We start from the raw sequence: 17,943 nt of genomic DNA, 5'->3' as shown, positions 1-17,943 counted from the left end.
TTGGTCAGTCCTGGTTGTTGAAAACCATGTCTTTCCAACTTATGTCCTCAATCAAGTCATGCCAGATGCCACTGGCTAAGTTCAGCTCAGCAGACAAATGATGAGTACCTATCCAGTGCCAGATTCTCCTAATGAATGCTGGCGAGATGGAAATGTGTAAGACCCATCCCCCACAGGGGAGCATGTCATTCAGTGGAGAAGGCAGGCCAGCAACAAATTATTTTGAAACAATTACAATTTGATCATTATTCTCATAAGCCAAGACAGCCTAGAAAAGTCTACTCACTAGCTTATAGAGTCTTTGTTCCTCCTATTTTAACTCCTCACTACTCATCTACTGTATAGTAATGCTTCCTCATTAATAGATGGGAGGATAAATTGAGAAGTACCAGTGAGAAATGGTGGGGGAGGAATCCAACAACTAAATTGAAATCCACACACAGTGTAGAAGTGCTAATGAGAAAACATGCTACAGATATGACATCCTCACCCTCGCCCATCCCCACCCCGTTAGTTTTGAGAAATTCCAACCAGGGATACATCTTATGATGAAGCAATACAGACAGCATTTGATTTTTTTTTCCAAAAGGTTATGATTTCAATGCTTATATGTTACCATTCCAGGAAAAAAAATTTTTTTAAATAAATTGCAGCCCAGAAAGACTGAAACAATAAATTGCTCTTACCAGTTGTCCTCAGGAGACACCCCACTGAAGGCCTAGCTCACAGTTGTTGAAAGAACAGTATCTTCTGTAAGCAAGCACTTCACAGTTTAGAAATACTTCCCCTACAATAATATCATATAAACTTTACAACAAAGCTGTGAGCTAGGTGAAGGTGTTTGTATCCCTTCTTCACATGAGAGAAACGGAGGCTTGTCAAACTGATGTTTTCTGTTTTGGTTTGTTTTTAAAGATTTTATTTATTTGATAGAGTGAGAGAGGGAACACAAGCAGGAGGAGTGGGAGAGGGAGAAGCAGGCTTCCCTCTAAGCAGGGAGCCCCATGCGGGGCTCGATTCCAGCACCCTGGGATCATGACCTGAGCCTAAGGCAGACACTTAATGACTGAGTCACCCAGGCGCCCCTTGTTTTGGTCTTTTTAGGTAGGCCCCACAACCAGCATGGACCCCAGCTCAGGGCTTGAACTCACAACCCTGAGATCAAGGCCTGAGCTGAGCTCAAGTGTCAGACACTTACCCAACTGAGCCACCCAGTTGCCCCCAAAGTGATGTCTTGAATGATCAGTACTTGGGACTTTTAATTGTTTGTACTCAGGACTGTACTAAGTCAAATTTCACTTTGCTCTTCATTCTGCTGGGTTTCCTGGAATAGGGGGGGTTCTAAAGCAAGAGGAAAACAAGTTGAAAGCGGAATTCCTGGGAATTAGTATGGTGAGTTAGCAGCTCCACACAGCACGTAACAGCACACATCAGATAGGCGGAAGTTCAAAGAAGGCAAGACTTCATATTTTTTTTTAAGATTTTTATTTATTTATTTGACAAAGATCACAAGTAGGCAGAGAGGCAGGCAGAGAGAGAGAAGGAAGCAGGCTCCCTGCTGAGCAGAGAGCCCGATGCGGGACTCGATCCCAGGACCCTGAGATCATGACCTGAGCCTAAGGCAGCGGCTCAACCCACTGAGCCACCCAGGCACCCCAAGACTTCATATTTTTAAGCCTTGGATTTCCAGCAGCAAAGAGAGCTGCCGTCCCACAGCAGGGCTGAAGCGTCAAAAACTAAACCTGATGACACCTTTGCCTGACAGAACCCAGGGGCACAGAGAGGTCCTTGGGATGGGGTGGGCCGGCAACCGGCTGGAATGGCACGTATTCAAGGACAAGTTGGCCTCTCAGTCTTCCTGCCTCATTGAGTCAAGAGCAGCATGTTCTGGGAGGACGGGTGCTTGTCGTTGTGAGCTGGCAGGGGTTCTCCATGCACCTGAAGCTGTTACACGGAGTCCAAAACTAGAAACTCAGATCTTACTGCACAAACTTGAACAAATGTCCCCAATTTATCCATACCCCAAACAATGGAGTCAGAACAAAACCAGAGAGGGGCAAGTCTGTTATGCTTGTGACCTTGGTGTCAGCCACACACCAGGCTTTCTCAGGAGACGTGGGGAGGTTTCTAAGAAGCCTGCAGAAGCAGCTAAGGGAATGAGGCTGCAGAGACCACAGCCAGTCAGCAGTGCCCACCCCACACTGGGAAAGACTGGCTGCCACCAGCACCTGCTAGTCCCTAAAATAACGGACAATGCCAATTAGACCTCACAATCCAAACAGGTGATCCAGTGATATCTGAGAACCTCTGACATCAGTAGAGCATAGGGAAATATATATATATATATATTTTAAAGATTTATTTGAGACAGAGAGAATGTAAGAGTAGAAGCAAGTGGGGATGTAGGGAGGGGTGAAGCGGAGGGAGTGGGACAAGGAGACTCCACGCTGAGCTTGGAGCCCGATGTGGGGCTTGATCTCGTGATCCTGAACCCATGACCTGAGCCCAAATCAAGGGTCAGCTGCTTAACTGGCTGAGCCACCCAGGAGCCCCGAGGAGAATATATGTTAAAGGTATAAATCAGTGTTGTTGCCCAAGATACCACAAACTGCATTTCCTGCCTAGGCCAGAATAAAAGGTAGGATTCCGAGCCTTCTGCAGATGCTACAGACAAATCAGTTAACTTTTCTCAACTGCAAAACAGGACTAATTCCATTCTGATTACTGAGAGAGACAGACCCAAAGAACTAATAACAACTCGTTTATGAACTGGAGTTCAGCACCCCGAGCTCATGGCATCGCAGGCCAAACCCTTGAGCACGTTATCTGTTTTTTCATGTTTATACCGTTTTTTTAAATTTTTTTTAAAGATTTTATTTGTATATATGACAGACAGAGATCACAAGTAGGCAGAGAGGCAGGCAGAGAGAGAGGAAGAAGCAAGCTCCCTGCCAGGCAGAGAGCCCGATGTGGGGCTCGATCCCAGGACTCTGGGATCATGACCTGAGTTGAAGGCAGAGGCTTTAACCCACCGAGCCACCCAGGTGCCCCTGTTTATACCGTTTTAAACCCACAACCTAACAGTCTCTTTTAGACTTCCTGTCTATCCCTACATCCTTTCTTTTTCTTTTCCTGGGTCATTTGAAATTCATACCCATTGTTTTCATTCGGAGACTTTGATATTCACTTTGCAGAGGTGGGGGATGGAGGGGTGGATAATTGATATGGTTAACATGTTTTTTTTTTAACTTTTTTTTTTTAACTTTTTTTTTTTTTTTTGAGCACAGAATCAAGTCGTGACTTCCAGGAACTCTGTAAAAGGGAAAATAGGAACATTTTTAGAATCAGACAGACAAAAGATCTACTATAATTGGTTTTCCATACATCTTTTGCATTGTTTTTGGTGACCCATGGAAAGAACAAGCTACCCTAGAGACAACCCTAAACTCTCAAAAAATACCTCAAATCTCCTGCTTGGCTGGAACAGGAAATACTTTTACACAGTAAATAGTAAACATATGGAACCTTCTAGCCCCGAGAACTTAGGCAAGCTGCATACCTAAATAGCTGAAAGAGGTTTAGGTATTACTCATGCATGAAAAGCATACATAACCATTTTGGCAAAAATTTAAAAGTTTGGCAGTATTGGGGCACTGGGTGGCTCAGTGGGTTAAGCCTCTGCCTTCAGCTCAGGTCATGATCTCAGGGTCCTGGGATCGAGTCCCGCATCGGGCTCTTTGCTCTGCAGGGAGCCTGCTTCCTCTTCTCTCTCTCTCTGCCTGCCTCTCTGCCCACTTGTGATCTCTCTCTGTCAAATAAATAAAATCTTAAAAAAAAAAAAAAGAAAGGGGCGCCTGGGTGGCTCAGTGGGTTAAAGCCTCTGCCTTCAGCTCAGGTCATGATTCCAGGGTCCTGGGATCGAGCCCCACATCGGGCTCTTTGCTCAGCGGGGAGCCTGCTTCCTCCTCTCTCTCTGCCTGACTCTCTGCCTACTTGTAATCTCTGTCTGTCAAATAAATAAATAAAATCTTAAAAAAAAAAAAGTTTGGCAGTATTGATGAGGATGTGGGGCAAAGGAAATGCTATGCACCATTTGTATAGTTTTGTTCAACAGCTTTGGAAAAGAAGTTGATAATATGTTATAAAGTTAAAAGCCGCATATCTTGGGGCTCCTGGGTGACTCAGTCGGTTAAGCGGCCGACTCTTGATTTCCGGCTCAGGTCATGATCTCGGGGTTTGAGATCGAGCCCCAAGTAGGGCTCCCTGCTCAGCAGGGATTCTGCTTGAGATTCTCTCTCTCCCTCTACCCCTTTCCCTGCTCACACACACACGCTCTCTCTCCCTAAAATAAATAAATCTTAAAAAAAAAAAAAAGTCACATATCTTATGACCTGTTCCACTCGTGTATACCCTAGAGAAACCCTCCCAGATGCACTTCAGAAGACATATGATTAAATGTTCCAGGGCCCCTGGGTGGCTCAGTGGGTTAAGCCTCTGCCTTCGGCTCAGGTCATGATCTCAGGGTCCTGGGATCGAGGCCCACATCGGGCTCTCTGCTCAGCAGGGAGCCTGCTTCCTCCCTCTCTCTGCCTGCCTCTCTGCCTATTTGTGATCTCTCTCTGTCAAGTAAATAAGTAAAATCTGTAAAATATATATGTACATTTCTATTTCTATTCAGAATCCTCTTAGGTTATATGTATATGGTATATTCATAGTCTAATGTTCAGTTCTAAGTTCTATTATACAAGTTGCCCATATAAATAACTTAAATCTTAGCCATTCTCTCACAGGAAACTTTAAGAAACAGGAGAAGGACGGGTTGGGAGAGGGGGGGTGGGGTTATGGATATCGGGGAGGGTATGTGCTATGGTGAGTGTTGTGAAGTGTGTAAACCTGGCGATTCGCAGACCTGTACCCCTGGGGATAAAAATATATGTTTATAAAGCTGTAAAAAAAAAAAAAAAAGAAAGAAAGGATGAATCCCCAAGTTTTGTAGCAACATGGACGGGACTGGAAGAGATTATGCTGAGTGAAATAAGTCAAGCAGAGAGAGTCAATTATCATATGGTTTCACTTATTTGTGGAGCATAACAAATAGCATGGAGGACAAGGGGAGATGGAGAGGAGAAGGGAGTTGAGGGAGATTGGAAGGGGAGGTGAACCATGAGAGACTATGGACTCTGAAAAACGATCTGAGAATTTTGAAGGGGTGGGGGGTGGGAGGTTGGGGGCACCCAGTGGTGGGTATTGTAGAGGGCACGGATTGCATGGAGCACTGGGTGTGGTGCAAAAATAATGAATACTGTTATGCTGAAAAAAATAAAAAAATTAAAAAAAAAAAAGAAACAGGAGAAGGACAATCATTTGTCAAGTTTGTCAAATATTCTCCACTATAATTTTTGGCTTCTAAATCAATTACAGGTATTTGTATGAAGTGGAATTTTTCTTTTAATGACCTGCCTTCTTAAATTCTGATTTCAATATAAAAATACAGTTTTCTGAAAGATTTTTAAAGGGTTTCATATTATTTCTAAATTTTTGAAAGCAGGAGAAAATTTCTCTGGATAATTCATTATTTTTTTTTAAGATTTTATTTATTTGTGTGTGAGAGAGAAAAAGCAGGGGAAGAGGCAGAGGGAGAGACAGAGGGACAAGCAGTCTTCCCACTGTACATGGAGCCCAAGGGGGGGCTCCATCCCAGGACCCTGAGATCATGACCTAAGCCAAAGTCACAGACTTAACTGACTGAGCCACTTAGGTGCCCCAATAATTCATAATTTTAAAGGCAATTTCCCCATTCCTGACCATACATATAAAAAGAGTAATAACATAGTGGGTGCCTGGGTGGCTCAGTTGGTTAAGCAACTGCCTTCAGCTCTGGTCATGATCCCAGAGTCCCAGGATCGAGTCCCTCATTGGGCTCCAGCTCCACGGGGAGTCTGTTTCTCCCTCTGACCTTCTCCCCTCTCAGGCTTTCTCTGTTTCTCTCTCTCTCAAATGGATAAATAAAATCTTAAAAAAAAAAAAGATTAATAACATGGTTCTAAATTTTTTTTTTCTGGTGTGTATTTGTGTATTTTAAAAACTTTATTCCTTTAAAGGCAGCTGGATGGCTCAGTCAGTTAAGCATAGTTTTGGCATAACTCTTGGTTTTGGCTCATGTCCTGATCTCAGGGTTGTAGGACTGAGGCCATATCCAGCTCCATGTTCAGCAAGGAATCTGCTTGGGACTCTCTTTCTCCCTCTCCCTCTGCCCCTGTCCCCAATCTCGCTCTGAAGTAAATAAATAGAATCTTTTTTTACCTTTATTCCTTTAAAACCTCCTCAACCTACCATTTACTCAGCTGTTGAGATGATACACAGCATCAGAGGCACAAAATATTTTAATGGTTTTTATAGGTATGAAGTATTAAGTTCTAAACATTTATCATTGATTTTAACGATTAAATTACAAAATCTTGTAAATAAGAGCTGAGATATTTTTTACATCCCTTCCCCACTGGGTTCCTAAAGTAGATTCTGATTCAGGAGGACTGCGGGGGCCCTGGACATTTCTACAAGTGACCCCGAGGCCCAGCCAGGCATGAGAGCTACTGATCAAAGCTTAAGGACATTAATCAAACAAAAAACAAAAACAAACAGACACACAAACAAAAACTCTCTTTGAAAGCAGACTTCTTGTTAGCCTGGAGAGGCTGATCAATATTCCACTCCTATTTTTTTTTTTTTTTTAAGATTTATTCATTGGGGACAGAGAAAGAGGGTGGGGGAGGGGCAGAGGGAAAGGGAGAGAGAGAATGCCAAGCGGACTCCACGATGAGTATGGAGCCAGATCCCAGGACCCTGAGATCTTGGCCAGAGGAGAAATCAAGAATCAGACGTTCAAGCCACTCGGCCACCTAGGTATCCCCTGTTTGTCCATCCTGAGACCCACTGACAGCTTGGGTGCTGCCCCTGGCACCCTGTCCAGAGTAGTTCAGCAAGTGATAAATGAAGAGCCTCCACTTCTCTTGGGGTTGGGGCAGCACAGTGCATTTTCCTCACTTAAGAAAATACTAATGCTTCAAGGGCCCATGGGTTCGTGGAAGTCTGGAGTGAACACGAAGGAAATTGGGGCCAAAGAAACTTGGGAGATGGCCTTAAAAAATGATTCCACGGCTTTTTTCTCTTTTGGCCAGCTCACCACGGGACTGTCTACGAGTATCTACCACTGATAACCATTTGGTTTGATGCTAGTGGTTTTACAAAGAGGTCAGATGGCTGGGAGAGGAAGAAGATAGTAACTGTGAGCTCACAGCAATTTCTGCAGGTTTGTAGAACCTGTAGAATTTGTAGAACTCGTAGAATTTCTACGAGTTTGTAGCACTGTCTGTGAGCTAGCTCAGACAGGGAAATAGCTTTAAAATAACTATCAGGTTAGAGGACAAGGGCAAAACCGTCAACCAGGTGTTGGGATTAATTCAGGAAAAAGCCGGCCGTTTTCATTTAACCTCTTGAAAAGGTTTTGTCTTCCCTTGACCACGAAAGAAAACACGACTACAGGACGCATTACTCTTGGAATGTTCCGTAAGTTATGAATATAACAACAGTGACAACAGAACTTGTGCTGAGATTAAAGTTTAAAGGGCTTTAAAAATATGTTTAGTTCTTTTCATCTGAAAGTGTCTAGACTACCTTCAGAGAGGCTTTTCAACAGTTTGCTTACTGGAAAGAGTTGAGAAGCTTTATAAGGCCCAGGTCACCAGGGTGATTTGGTTTTTACATTCCCTTGAAAAGAAAGCGAAGGAGAGAAGAAATGAAGCAACAGCCGTAAACACTTGTCAGCCGACGAGGGCTGAAAGGACAGAAACTAGGTTTTGTGGAGAAACAGCAGATTGATCTCACTCTAGAGGTCAGATTTGTTTGTTCGGTGTATCTTGGAGAAGTAGGTACGTTCAAATGGACCTCCCACAAGTCTCCTTAGCCGCCAAATGAGTCCAGTGGCCCTCAGCCAACTAACCCACAGAGAACTTTGAAGTCAACCGGAAGCTACCCATGAAACCTCATACAAAGTCCTGTAACAGGAAGCCACACAAATAGAAAAGAAAATGCACCTGATTAAATGTAAGGACAGTAAGAGCCTCTGAGTTACATAATAGTAAGTATGTAACAAAAAGAGATAAGTACATGCAGAGCAGTCCTTGAATCTGAGTCCAGTTTAGAAATCTATGCGCTTGGTTCATATTTCTGAAGGACTGAGAATTCTACAAAGCAAAAATTCTCCTAGAAAAGAGGCAGCATAACTGTGTCCATGGGATTAGATGGAAGCTTTCCAAGAAATAAAATCCGAGGCAGTAGTGTCTCCTCTCCTATACTCTTCTGGGCAAAATGATCAGTGGTGGGGGTTTCCAGTGGGCAGATTTGGCTGGAGTTGGTATCCTATAAGGACAGTCAATGCTCTTTCCAAAGCCCCTGCCTTTAAACTGTTGCCCTCCTGATCTTTTCTGCCAGACTAAAGAAAGGATGGCCTCCTGAGAGGGGTCTCGAAGAGTGCAGGACCAAAACCAAAGCTAAGGCTCTCCCCTCTAGGGTGCTGGTCGTTAATTGGGCATGCTGGAATAGGAAGTCTTCCTGTGCCTCATTCTCCTGGGCTTTTCCAGGAGAGGACTGAAAGTGCTCATCTCCAAGTTTCTTTCCAGCTCTGAACTTCTGGTTCAAAGAAAAGGGGATACAGGTGCCAACAGGAGAGGAGGTGTTTCTGACCTAGAATCAGCAGTTCAGATTTTTAAATGGGGGAGGGGGCATATAACTCACCTGAAAACAGAGATTTCCTGCTGACCTGACAAGTGCCTTAAACCCAAGACTCCCTCCCAGTAGAATGGCTTCTTGTCCTCCCTGCAAGCCTCTCCAAGTGACCCAGAATAGCGGTAAAGACCTTTATCAGGGAGCGCAGGAGGCAGGTCCCAGAAAACCTTGTCCCAGCATCGGGGACGTTATGCAGGCTCCTAGGCAGACTGCGGCTCCTCCCCAGGCACAAACCACCTCAAAACCGACTCAGGATTGTGCTGGATGATTTTGCAATGGTTTGTTTAAACAACAAACCAACCTGATTCCCACACTTGCGCTTCTCTTTTACTGCCAGCGAAGTCGAGCCCTGACCTGTCTCTGCCAAATCCTCCCGGACAGCTTCCAGACTGCAACGTCCGGCACCCCGGTACCTCTTAAATTGTGGGAACGGAGAGGAGGGACGCACGTCTGCCCCCCCCCACCTTTTTTTGGACCCAGTTCAGAGGCTATTTAGACATGGAGAGGATGCAGCAGGCAGTCTTGGTACCCCAAACCTGCCAGAGCGGTGTTTGGCTCTGAAGTAAGGAAATACAAGAGACTTTGAAGCTGGTCATGCAGGGGGCTCCCGGCAGTAGCTACGCCACCGTGTCCAGACCACGCAAGGCAGCGACCAGCCGCGTTGACTGGAGGCTGTGGATTCTTGGCTTCAGGATAATGGGGGGGACGGGGCGGGTGGGATGGCAGAGGAGGTGGCAGATTGCAGAGTGACTCACACAAGCCCTCCAGGGGACATTTCTCCTGATGCTCAATTCCCGGTCCCGGCACGGGCGGGAGGACCCGACATGTCTGCGGACGCTGTCGCCAGCTCTGTAAGAGGCAGAGATGGGAAGCGCCGCTCCAGCTCCCCAACTTTAAGAAGTAACTTCCGTCCTTTGGGTCTTTTCTTCGGAGGAGGGGTGGGGTGCACTGCCCTCCTTGGCTAGAAGCCACTTTAGAGGCAGAAGGACGCGCGGACCGGTGAGGTGTGTCCCCACCCCCGCGACCTGTCGGGACTGTCCCCGCGCAGCTCCCTCTCCCGCGGTGGGCGGGATTTGAAGGCGATTTTCAAAATCGCCGCCGCGCTTCTTCCCCTCCCGCTTAGTCCCCAGGGCCTCGGGGCCAGGAGGGCGCGTCGCGTCATCTTCCTCCCGCCGCCGCCACGGGCCCGGGCCCCGGGGAAAGTTGCCGTGAGAACCGCCCCGCACCCCCCAGTCCCGGGCAGGCCCCGAGGCCCGGAGACGCGCGGCTCAGCCGGCGGACCCTGGGGAGGCTCGGCCGGGAGGGACCGGCAGCCGCCGGGGACTCGCGCGACCGTGCGCCCGCGGGAGAGGCGGCCCCGCACCCCGAGGTGCCCGGCCGGCCGCGCCCCGGATCTCCGTCCTCGCCCGCCGCCGCGCTCACCGCAGCCGCTGCTTTCCTCCCCGCAGCCGCGGCGAGACCATGTCGGCGGAGACCTCGAGCGGCCCCACGGAGGACCAGGTGGAGATCCTGGAGTACAACTTCAACAAGGTTAACAAGCACCCGGACCCCACCACGCTGTGCCTCATCGCGGCCGAGGCCGGCCTTTCCGAGGAGGAGACCCAGGTGAGCCCGGCACGCTCCGCACCCCCTTCCCCCGACCCTGGCCTGCCGGGGCCGTCTCGCGCATGCAGGGGTGCCGCTCGCCCTTCTCCGACCTGCCATCGCTACCGCCCGCACCCCGGGAGCCCGGACGCCGCCGCGCTCCCCCCGCCGCAGCCCGGCGATCTGGCTCCGCGCGCCCGGTCTGCGCCCCCAGCCCCAGCCCAGGACCGTTCAGAACCCTCACGACCCCGCTTCTCCGCGCTTCGCTGCTCTCCCCCGCAGGCCGGGAGGAGCGCGCGGTCCCTGCTCCGGCTCGGGAGCTGCGGCCCCGGTCCCCTCTCGCCTGGCTTCCTCCTCTTCCCGCAGCTCAATTTCTCCCCAGGGCCGTGAGCAAAACCTTCCGAAGAAGTGACTTGTGCGCCCTCTGAGGCCCCCGCTCTCAAATCTGTTCTCGAGTGAGAGTGTCGGGGCGCGAAGGGACTTGAGCGATCGGCTGTAAACTCAGTCCTAGCGTTGGCAAACGCGGAAACTGAGGCCAAGAGGCAGAGAGTTGCCAGGATAGCAAGGGTCTTTCCACCATATCACGCACAGCTTCCCCTTAGCGGCAGAGCTAAGATTGTATATAGTCAGGGAGATTTCATATTTTAAAAAATTCCCGGGCTCTAAGATGTAGTCTTTTTCTGGAGTTTTCCAAGAAGCAAAGCATCTGACATTACAACTGAAGGGAGTGGAAGCAGATGTCCCATTAAGTGCGCTGATTCATTTATCTATTTTTAAAAGCTCCAATGTTATTCGGAATATTGTTTAGGGTAGAGAATGCAACACTGCCCATGATTATTAAACTCCAGGTGCAATGTTGGCTCCTTCTGCTGACTTAAAAAAAAGAAAACCCACAACCCTATCCAGAGTTTTTCTGATTTCTATTTTCCCCCTGGTCATGGAAAGACAATTAGTTATGCATGATAACACTACTTGGAACTGCCCTAGCATCTTTCCCAGGGGAGCCCAAAGCACTTCCACACTTCTAGTCTCAGCTCTAAAGCAGAGATGGTCTTATTTTTCCCATTTTATAGACCAGAGCATCAGGCATTTTGACCTCTCCTCACCTTGAACCATACTCAGCTGAGCCTTTATTTTTTTTTTAAGATTTTATTTATTTATTTGACAGACAGAGATCACAAGTAGGCAGAGAGGCAGGCAGAGAGAGAGAGGAGGAAGCAGGCTCCCTGCTGAGCAGAGAGCCCGATGCGGGGCTCTATCCTAGGACCCTGGGATCATGACCTGAACTGAAGGCAGAGGCTTTAATCCACTGAGCCATCCAGGTGCTCCTCAGCTGAGCCTTTAAAGCTTGTAATGGGGGGCACCTGGGTGGCTCAGTGAGTTAAAGCCTCCGCCTTCCACCCAGGTCATGATCCCAGGGTCCTGGGATTGAGCCCCGCATCCGGCTCTCTGCTCGGTGGGGAGCCTGCTTCCCTTCCTCTCTCTCTGCCTGCCTCTTTGCCCACTTGTGATCTCTGTCTGTCAAATAAATAAATAAAATCTTAAAAAAAAAAAAAAAAGCTTGTAATGGGTGCTCCAGGATAGTCTAGAACCAAGACCCTGGATCCCAAGCCTAAAATGATTTTTACTAATTAAGCCAGATGCACTTTGGAGAATTTGCCCACAGAAAATCCTCTCATCCCTAGGTCAAATAGAAAGTCAAGCATATCCCTTTTTAGCAAAGGGGACAGAGGGAACAGCTGTCGGACTACCCAGAACCAGAACTTAATGGAGGGTGATTTAATGTAATCCAAGTCCTGCAGTTCATGTTTCTTGGAACCCCTGGAGGGGGCAGCTTGCTGAAGCTTTCTCACTTAAAATCCCACACTATATTTAGGAAAGAGGAGTGATCAGAGAGATAATAATAATGTGTCTTTTAAAAAGGCTGTAGATTTATTGTGGGCACAGTTCCAGCTAGGGGTCTAAGCTGCTCTCAGCCTGTTACTCCCACGGTAAATCACCGTCACCAGTGAGGCAGGATAATTACATCGCCCTCTGTGATGGCTGATCCTTGCCAGGTACTGTGCCAGGCGCCCTCCGTGTAGTAAGTCATCTGTGTGTCACAACAGGGCTCTGCGGTAGGTAGCATTAGCCCAGCTGGACAAATAAGAGAACCAAGGCACAGAAAGGTTGGATAACTGGCCCAAGGCCACAACTAGGAAGTAACAGAGCTGGGATTTGAACCGTGGCAGTCTGGGCCACAGTCCAGACTCCTCTAGCTCCCTTGTTGTCTTCACAGAGAGAAAGAATGGGACTGACTAGGGGATGGAGGCGAGGACCGAACATTCCATTTCTTTTCTTTTTTTTTTTAAGATTTTATTTATTTATTTGACAGGCAGAGATCACAAGCAGGCAGAGAGACAGGCAGAGAGAGAGGAAGGGAAGCAGGCTCCTTGCCAAGCAGAGAGCCCGATGCGGGCCTCGATCCCAGGACCCCGGGACCATGACCCAAGTTGAAGGCAGAGGCTTTAACCCACTGAGCCACCCAGGCGCCCTGAACATTCCATTTCTGTTGTATTCTTCCCGAAAAAAAAATCCGTGGATTACATGGATTTTCCATGTATTAGATGGGGAAAAAAATCTATGTATTACATGACGGACATCCCGGCTATGTTCAATCTTTTCTTGACCATCACCTTCTATGAAAGAACTGAAATGAAATCAGGCGAGGGGCAGGAAGAAAGAAAGGGCGCCTAATTCTTTTTGTGATTAAAGTCTACCAAGTCAGACTTCTGATAGCAGGTTCACCTGCCCCCCTCTCCCCCACCACACGGCAGCCGCTCTCCATTGCCCCCCCCCCCCGCCACCATCCTCAAGTGAACAAATGATAGATGTAACCCTGAAATGAGTGGGTGTAGGAGTGAGTCAGCCTCAGAGCAGGGCCCCTGGCTTCCTTTTCCTGCCACAGGGCCAACACCTTCTTCCTCTCTGGGGCTGCCACAGCTCTCCTTGCCCCTCTGCCTTCCTGTATGGACCTGCAGGGGAGCATCAGAGAGTCCAGAGCTCAGAAGGAGGCAACATTTAGCAAGTTTGGGGGAAAAGGCTTCCTCAGGGTATCCATCCTCTGCTTGGGTCCCATTTTCCAATTTCCCATCCTTTCCACCCAAACTCTTTTGCAGCTCGCTCCATCCCCAAGTGCATGGCTTGGTAAGAATGGTTTCTTCTTTAATCTTCTCAAACAACATATATTTATTTTAGAGAGGGGGAGGGGCAGCAGGAGAGAGGGAGAGAGAGAGAGAGAATCTTAAGCAGTTGTCATGCCCAGTGAGGAGCCCAACGTGGGGCTCGATCTCACAACCCTGAGATCATGACCTGAACTGAAATCAAGAGTCGGACTCTTACCTAACTGAGCCGCCCAGGCACCCCCTCAAATAACATTTACATATTTTAAAAAATATTTTATTTATTTGACAACAGAGATCACAAGTAGGCAGAGAGGCAGGCAGAGAGAGAGAAGTGGAGGCAGGCTCCCTGTGGAGCAGAGAGCCCGATGCGGGGCTCGATCCCAGGACCCCGGGACCATGACCTGAGCTGAAGGCAGAGGCTTAACCCACTGAGCCACCCAGGTGCCCCCTACATTTATATTTTTTTAAAGTGTCTTCTGGAGATATAATGCCCAATGGTGAACTTTCAGGCATAAATAAAATTCTTTTTTTTTTTAAGATTTTATTTATTTATTTGACAGACAGATCACAAGTAGGCAGAGAGGCAGGCAGAGAGAAAGGAAGGGAAGCAGGCTCCCCGCTGAGCAGAGAGCCCGATGTGGGGCTCGATCCCAGGACCCTGGGATCATGACCTGAGCCGAAGGCAGCGGCTTTAACCCACTGAGCCACCCAGGCACCCCAGGCATAAATAAAATTCTGTTACATTGTAGCAGGTTTTGCTGGGATTCTAAATAACTCTGTGAAGGCCAGGGTCATGGGGCCTACGTATAAGCTGTGTCTGGTATCAGCATGTCCCTGTTTCTAGTCTTTATCTCTGTTGCCCCTTTCCACAGGGAGAGATCTCCAAAGCCAAAATAATTCTTATTTTTTATGCCTGATCCCTCACCCCTGCCAGAATCAGAGCCATATTCCGATTCAAATAAGCATGAGATGCTCCTTTGACATAATGAACTAGAGCTGATTCACATTGCTGGTACTTTGGCAGGGGGAGGAGAGACTAGAAGTTTGAGACATTCTCTGACATGATGACATTGATGACCTCTTCGTAACTGTCCCACTATAGGACAGTGCTCTCTGCTATTGGGGGGACACCTGCAGGAACCAAGAGAGAGGTGAAGGGAGCTCTAATGTTAATAACTTTTTAAGTGGCCTTTGCTGGATCCTAGAATGGGTGTTTTTGTTTTTTTTTTTTTTCCTCATGACAGTAATAAGATACCTCTTCCATTTAAAAGATAAACCTTACAGAATCCCAACCCCTGTGTCTTTTATTATTTTGAAGTCAGTGTTAGAAGGGGCTGGGAAAAGTCTTTTATCAGTCCCTGGGGAGGTCAGGAAGACCTGGCGTTTTCTATGATCACAAATCCAAGCCCAGCGTAGCTGGCCTTGGTTCTTAGGGAGGTTCCCAGTATCTTTATCTTCTCTTAATGCCCTGGGACTATTCCCAGAACTCCGTGGTTTTAGTTGTTGGAGGTTTTATCAGCGGAATAAAGACCTCTAGAGGTCTCCCCCTGAAATGAACAAAATGTTAGTTACTAGAGAAAAGGACAGGAACAATGTTATTTTGCCTCCATCCCTCCCCACCGCAGTGTCTAATTATCATCTGTTCACTCAGAGTAAATAAATCTCCATCAATGGGGTGAGGTAATGAGGGCCTTCATTTATGAGCCAGTGAGGGATGAATGTCTTTCCCAGGGGATGACTGAAACAAGGAAGAGAAGAATAAAGCCAGGTGGAAAGTTCGTATTGATATGAGGGAGATGTGATAAGACTCACCTCTGGAGGGAAAAAGAAGCAAGCGAGGGGTTTGATGGTTTTTGTCGGACAGCAACTCGTTTGCCAAATTATTACATACACACCTGATTTAAAATATGTATCTTGAGAAAATTGTTACGCTGTTCTTGAACCTCGTTCCATCCCCCAGCACCGGGGTTCGCTTTGTTAGGCATGTGGACGCCAATTTTCCAGTTCACAAATGTGGTCCTCACCGAAGTTATTTTTGGAAACTGTCCATTAATATTCATTACTAGTATAAAGATATGGGTGGCTCTTCTGAATAAGACCAGCTCATTTTGCCTTAAATGAATCCTGACAGAAAATGAGACTTTCCTCCTCCAAGTTTTAATTAGTCAGTCTTAAAAACGTCTCCATGTATTGAGCGGTAGTAACGGGAAATCTTATTGAATCAGACCTTGTCGCCCCAAAACCCCCACAGAGCTACCTCATTAGTGAAACTGGCGCCATGCAGCTCTCAAATATTCACATCTCACAAAAGAGACCATGGATTTAGGAAAGGCCCCAAGATACGATGCTTCTGGACAGGGTCCTTGCCTTATACCGTGCTGCTAAGGGGTGGGGGGATTCTGTGCACAGGGGACCGGGAGACCCAGGCTGGCGAACAGACTGGGATGTAGATCAGGTTGGCTGGGAGGAAACTGGGTTTTTAAAAAAAACAATGTTGAGGAGGGACTAGTGAGGAAACAGAAACAGCAGACACTGATCCTCATGGGAGCCGATGAGTCAGAGGGCCCTGTGGGAAGTCAGACCTCACGCTTTATTCTCCTGTTTCCCAGCCTTTCATGCATCATGGCAAACATTGGGAATGATGATATTTCATGTCACACTGGGACAAACTGGCAAGTTGCTTGGGTAGGTGACCACTGGGGACTCTGCAGTCCGGGGCCTTCCCACAGGAATCTCTATGGTGATCAGTTGTCTATGAGAACTTGAGGAAGCAGCCCTTGTGCTAGAGGTAAAGGATGCGATCAGTGATGATAAAGTGAAAACAGTCTCTGCTTTAGTGGATCTTATATTTTAGAAGGAAATGTAGACTAAAAGCAAGTGAATAAACATAGTAATTACAAATGGTAAAAGTTCTGTGAAGGTAGCAAAGTATTAAAATAGAGAATAAGGAGACGGATGGAGAACCTGCTTTAGGTTCTCACAAAGTGGTTAGGGAAGACTTCATTGAGAAAGTTCTTTTTAAGCTGAGGCCTGAGAATGAGAGAGAGAGATCATCAGATAAAGAATGAAGACAGAACACGCTAAGCATAGGAAATAGCATGAACAAATGTCCTGGGGCAGGAAAGGTAAGTGTCACAGTGAGAAAAACCATCCTTGTGGACACATTCCTTTCCAGTTGGGCCACAGAGGCTACCTTTTATAAAAGGAAGGGATGTTCCAGTTTGCCAGTATGTGACAGGTAATTTTGTACATTTCCCTCCTCCAGAAATGGTTTAAGCAGCGTCTGGCTCAGTGGCGGCGATCGGAAGGCCTGCCCTCAGAGTGCAGATCCGTGACAGACTGAGGAGAGGGTGGGCACTGGCAGCTGCCCTCCATGAAGACCATCCGCCGTTTCTCTCCTCGGCTTAACCCAGCTTTTTGGTTTTTCAGTGTAGTGCTGTGTGTTCCATTGTTAGCTGTCCTGCTATTTAACACAACATTGTATTTTTTTAATGTACATAACCAGAAAAGAAAGTAACCCTAGGCAACTCCATGTAGCTTCTGTGTAAAGCAGTGGCTTGGCTGGGAAGTGGTGGGGCTTGCATTTCCTTTTGGTTCTTGATAACAGATGGTGTGAAAATCATCTAAGTTTGCCTTTTACCATCACCTCCCAGTACCAATTTATTTTTACCATCCATTTCAGAGTAGGCAAGGCCTCTGCTGAAAACGTAACATGAGGAAAACAACTTAGGGAAGTAGAGTCAGAAGGAAATGCTTCCTCCCTCATGTTATGTTTATGAAAAAACCCAGTCAGGCTGGGAGACAGAAAACCAAGTAACAGGGAAAAGATCCACAGAAGTCTTCGATTTACCTTATTTAAATGTATTTGTTAAATTTATTTTACTAAACAAAGTGAACTGCTTTTTGTCTCTGAAATATTCTAAATAAAAACTTTTTGGTTGAAAATGTACTGGATTCTCTGCAGATTTTTAGCTGAATAATCCACGTATCAAAGAAAAACAGAATAGTCCCAAAGTAGGAGCAGACAGCTGTCATTTTTCAAGTCCTTGCTACTCAAAGTGGGGTCCCTACCGGCATCCTCAGCACTAGCTGCAAGCTTCTGAGAAAGGCAGACCTCGGACTCCAGTCCAGACCGACTGAAACCATCTGCGGTTTTAACAAGGTCCCCAAGGGTTTTATAGGCACATGGAAGTGTGAGCAGCACTGGTGTCTCAGAGACCCTACAGGAAGTTTGCACCCATTTTCTATTATAGCACATTTTTTTTAAAGATTTTATTTATTTTTATTTTTTTAATAAATTTTTTTGGTAAACATATAATCTATTATTAGCCCCAGGGGTACAGGTCTGTGAATCGCCAGGTTGGCACACTTCACAGCACTCACCATAGCACATACCCTCTCCAATGTCCAT

General features: G+C 47.0%; 1 protein-coding gene across 4 annotated transcripts in view; it reads left to right on the top strand.

Annotated features, from left to right (window-relative positions):
- HOPX (HOP homeobox) overlaps window positions 1–17,468 on the top strand; it is a 31,921-nt gene extending 14,453 nt beyond the window's left edge. For 2 of the 4 annotated variants that reach the window (XM_047719387.1, XM_047719386.1), the window contains exons 2-3: window positions 10,233–10,389; window positions 16,798–17,468. In XM_047719387.1, coding sequence (XP_047575343.1) covers window positions 10,246–10,389; window positions 16,798–16,875 — 222 coding nt within the window. In that variant the 5' untranslated portion in view covers window positions 10,233–10,245 and the 3' untranslated portion in view covers window positions 16,876–17,468. Of the gene's footprint in view, window positions 1–9,892; window positions 9,993–10,012; window positions 10,390–16,797 lie in introns of those variants that run through there. The other 2 variants (XM_047719388.1, XM_047719389.1) reach the window with 2 other exon arrangements.
- Window positions 17,469–17,943: the final 475 nt, after the last annotated feature.

Source organism: Lutra lutra, chromosome 2 (assembly GCF_902655055.1).
Source record: "Lutra lutra chromosome 2, mLutLut1.2, whole genome shotgun sequence".
NCBI classification, from domain to species: Eukaryota; Metazoa; Chordata; class Mammalia; order Carnivora; family Mustelidae; genus Lutra; species Lutra lutra.
The sequence above is the reverse complement of the archived record's forward strand: the minus strand, read 5'-3'. Positions and strand labels throughout refer to the sequence as shown.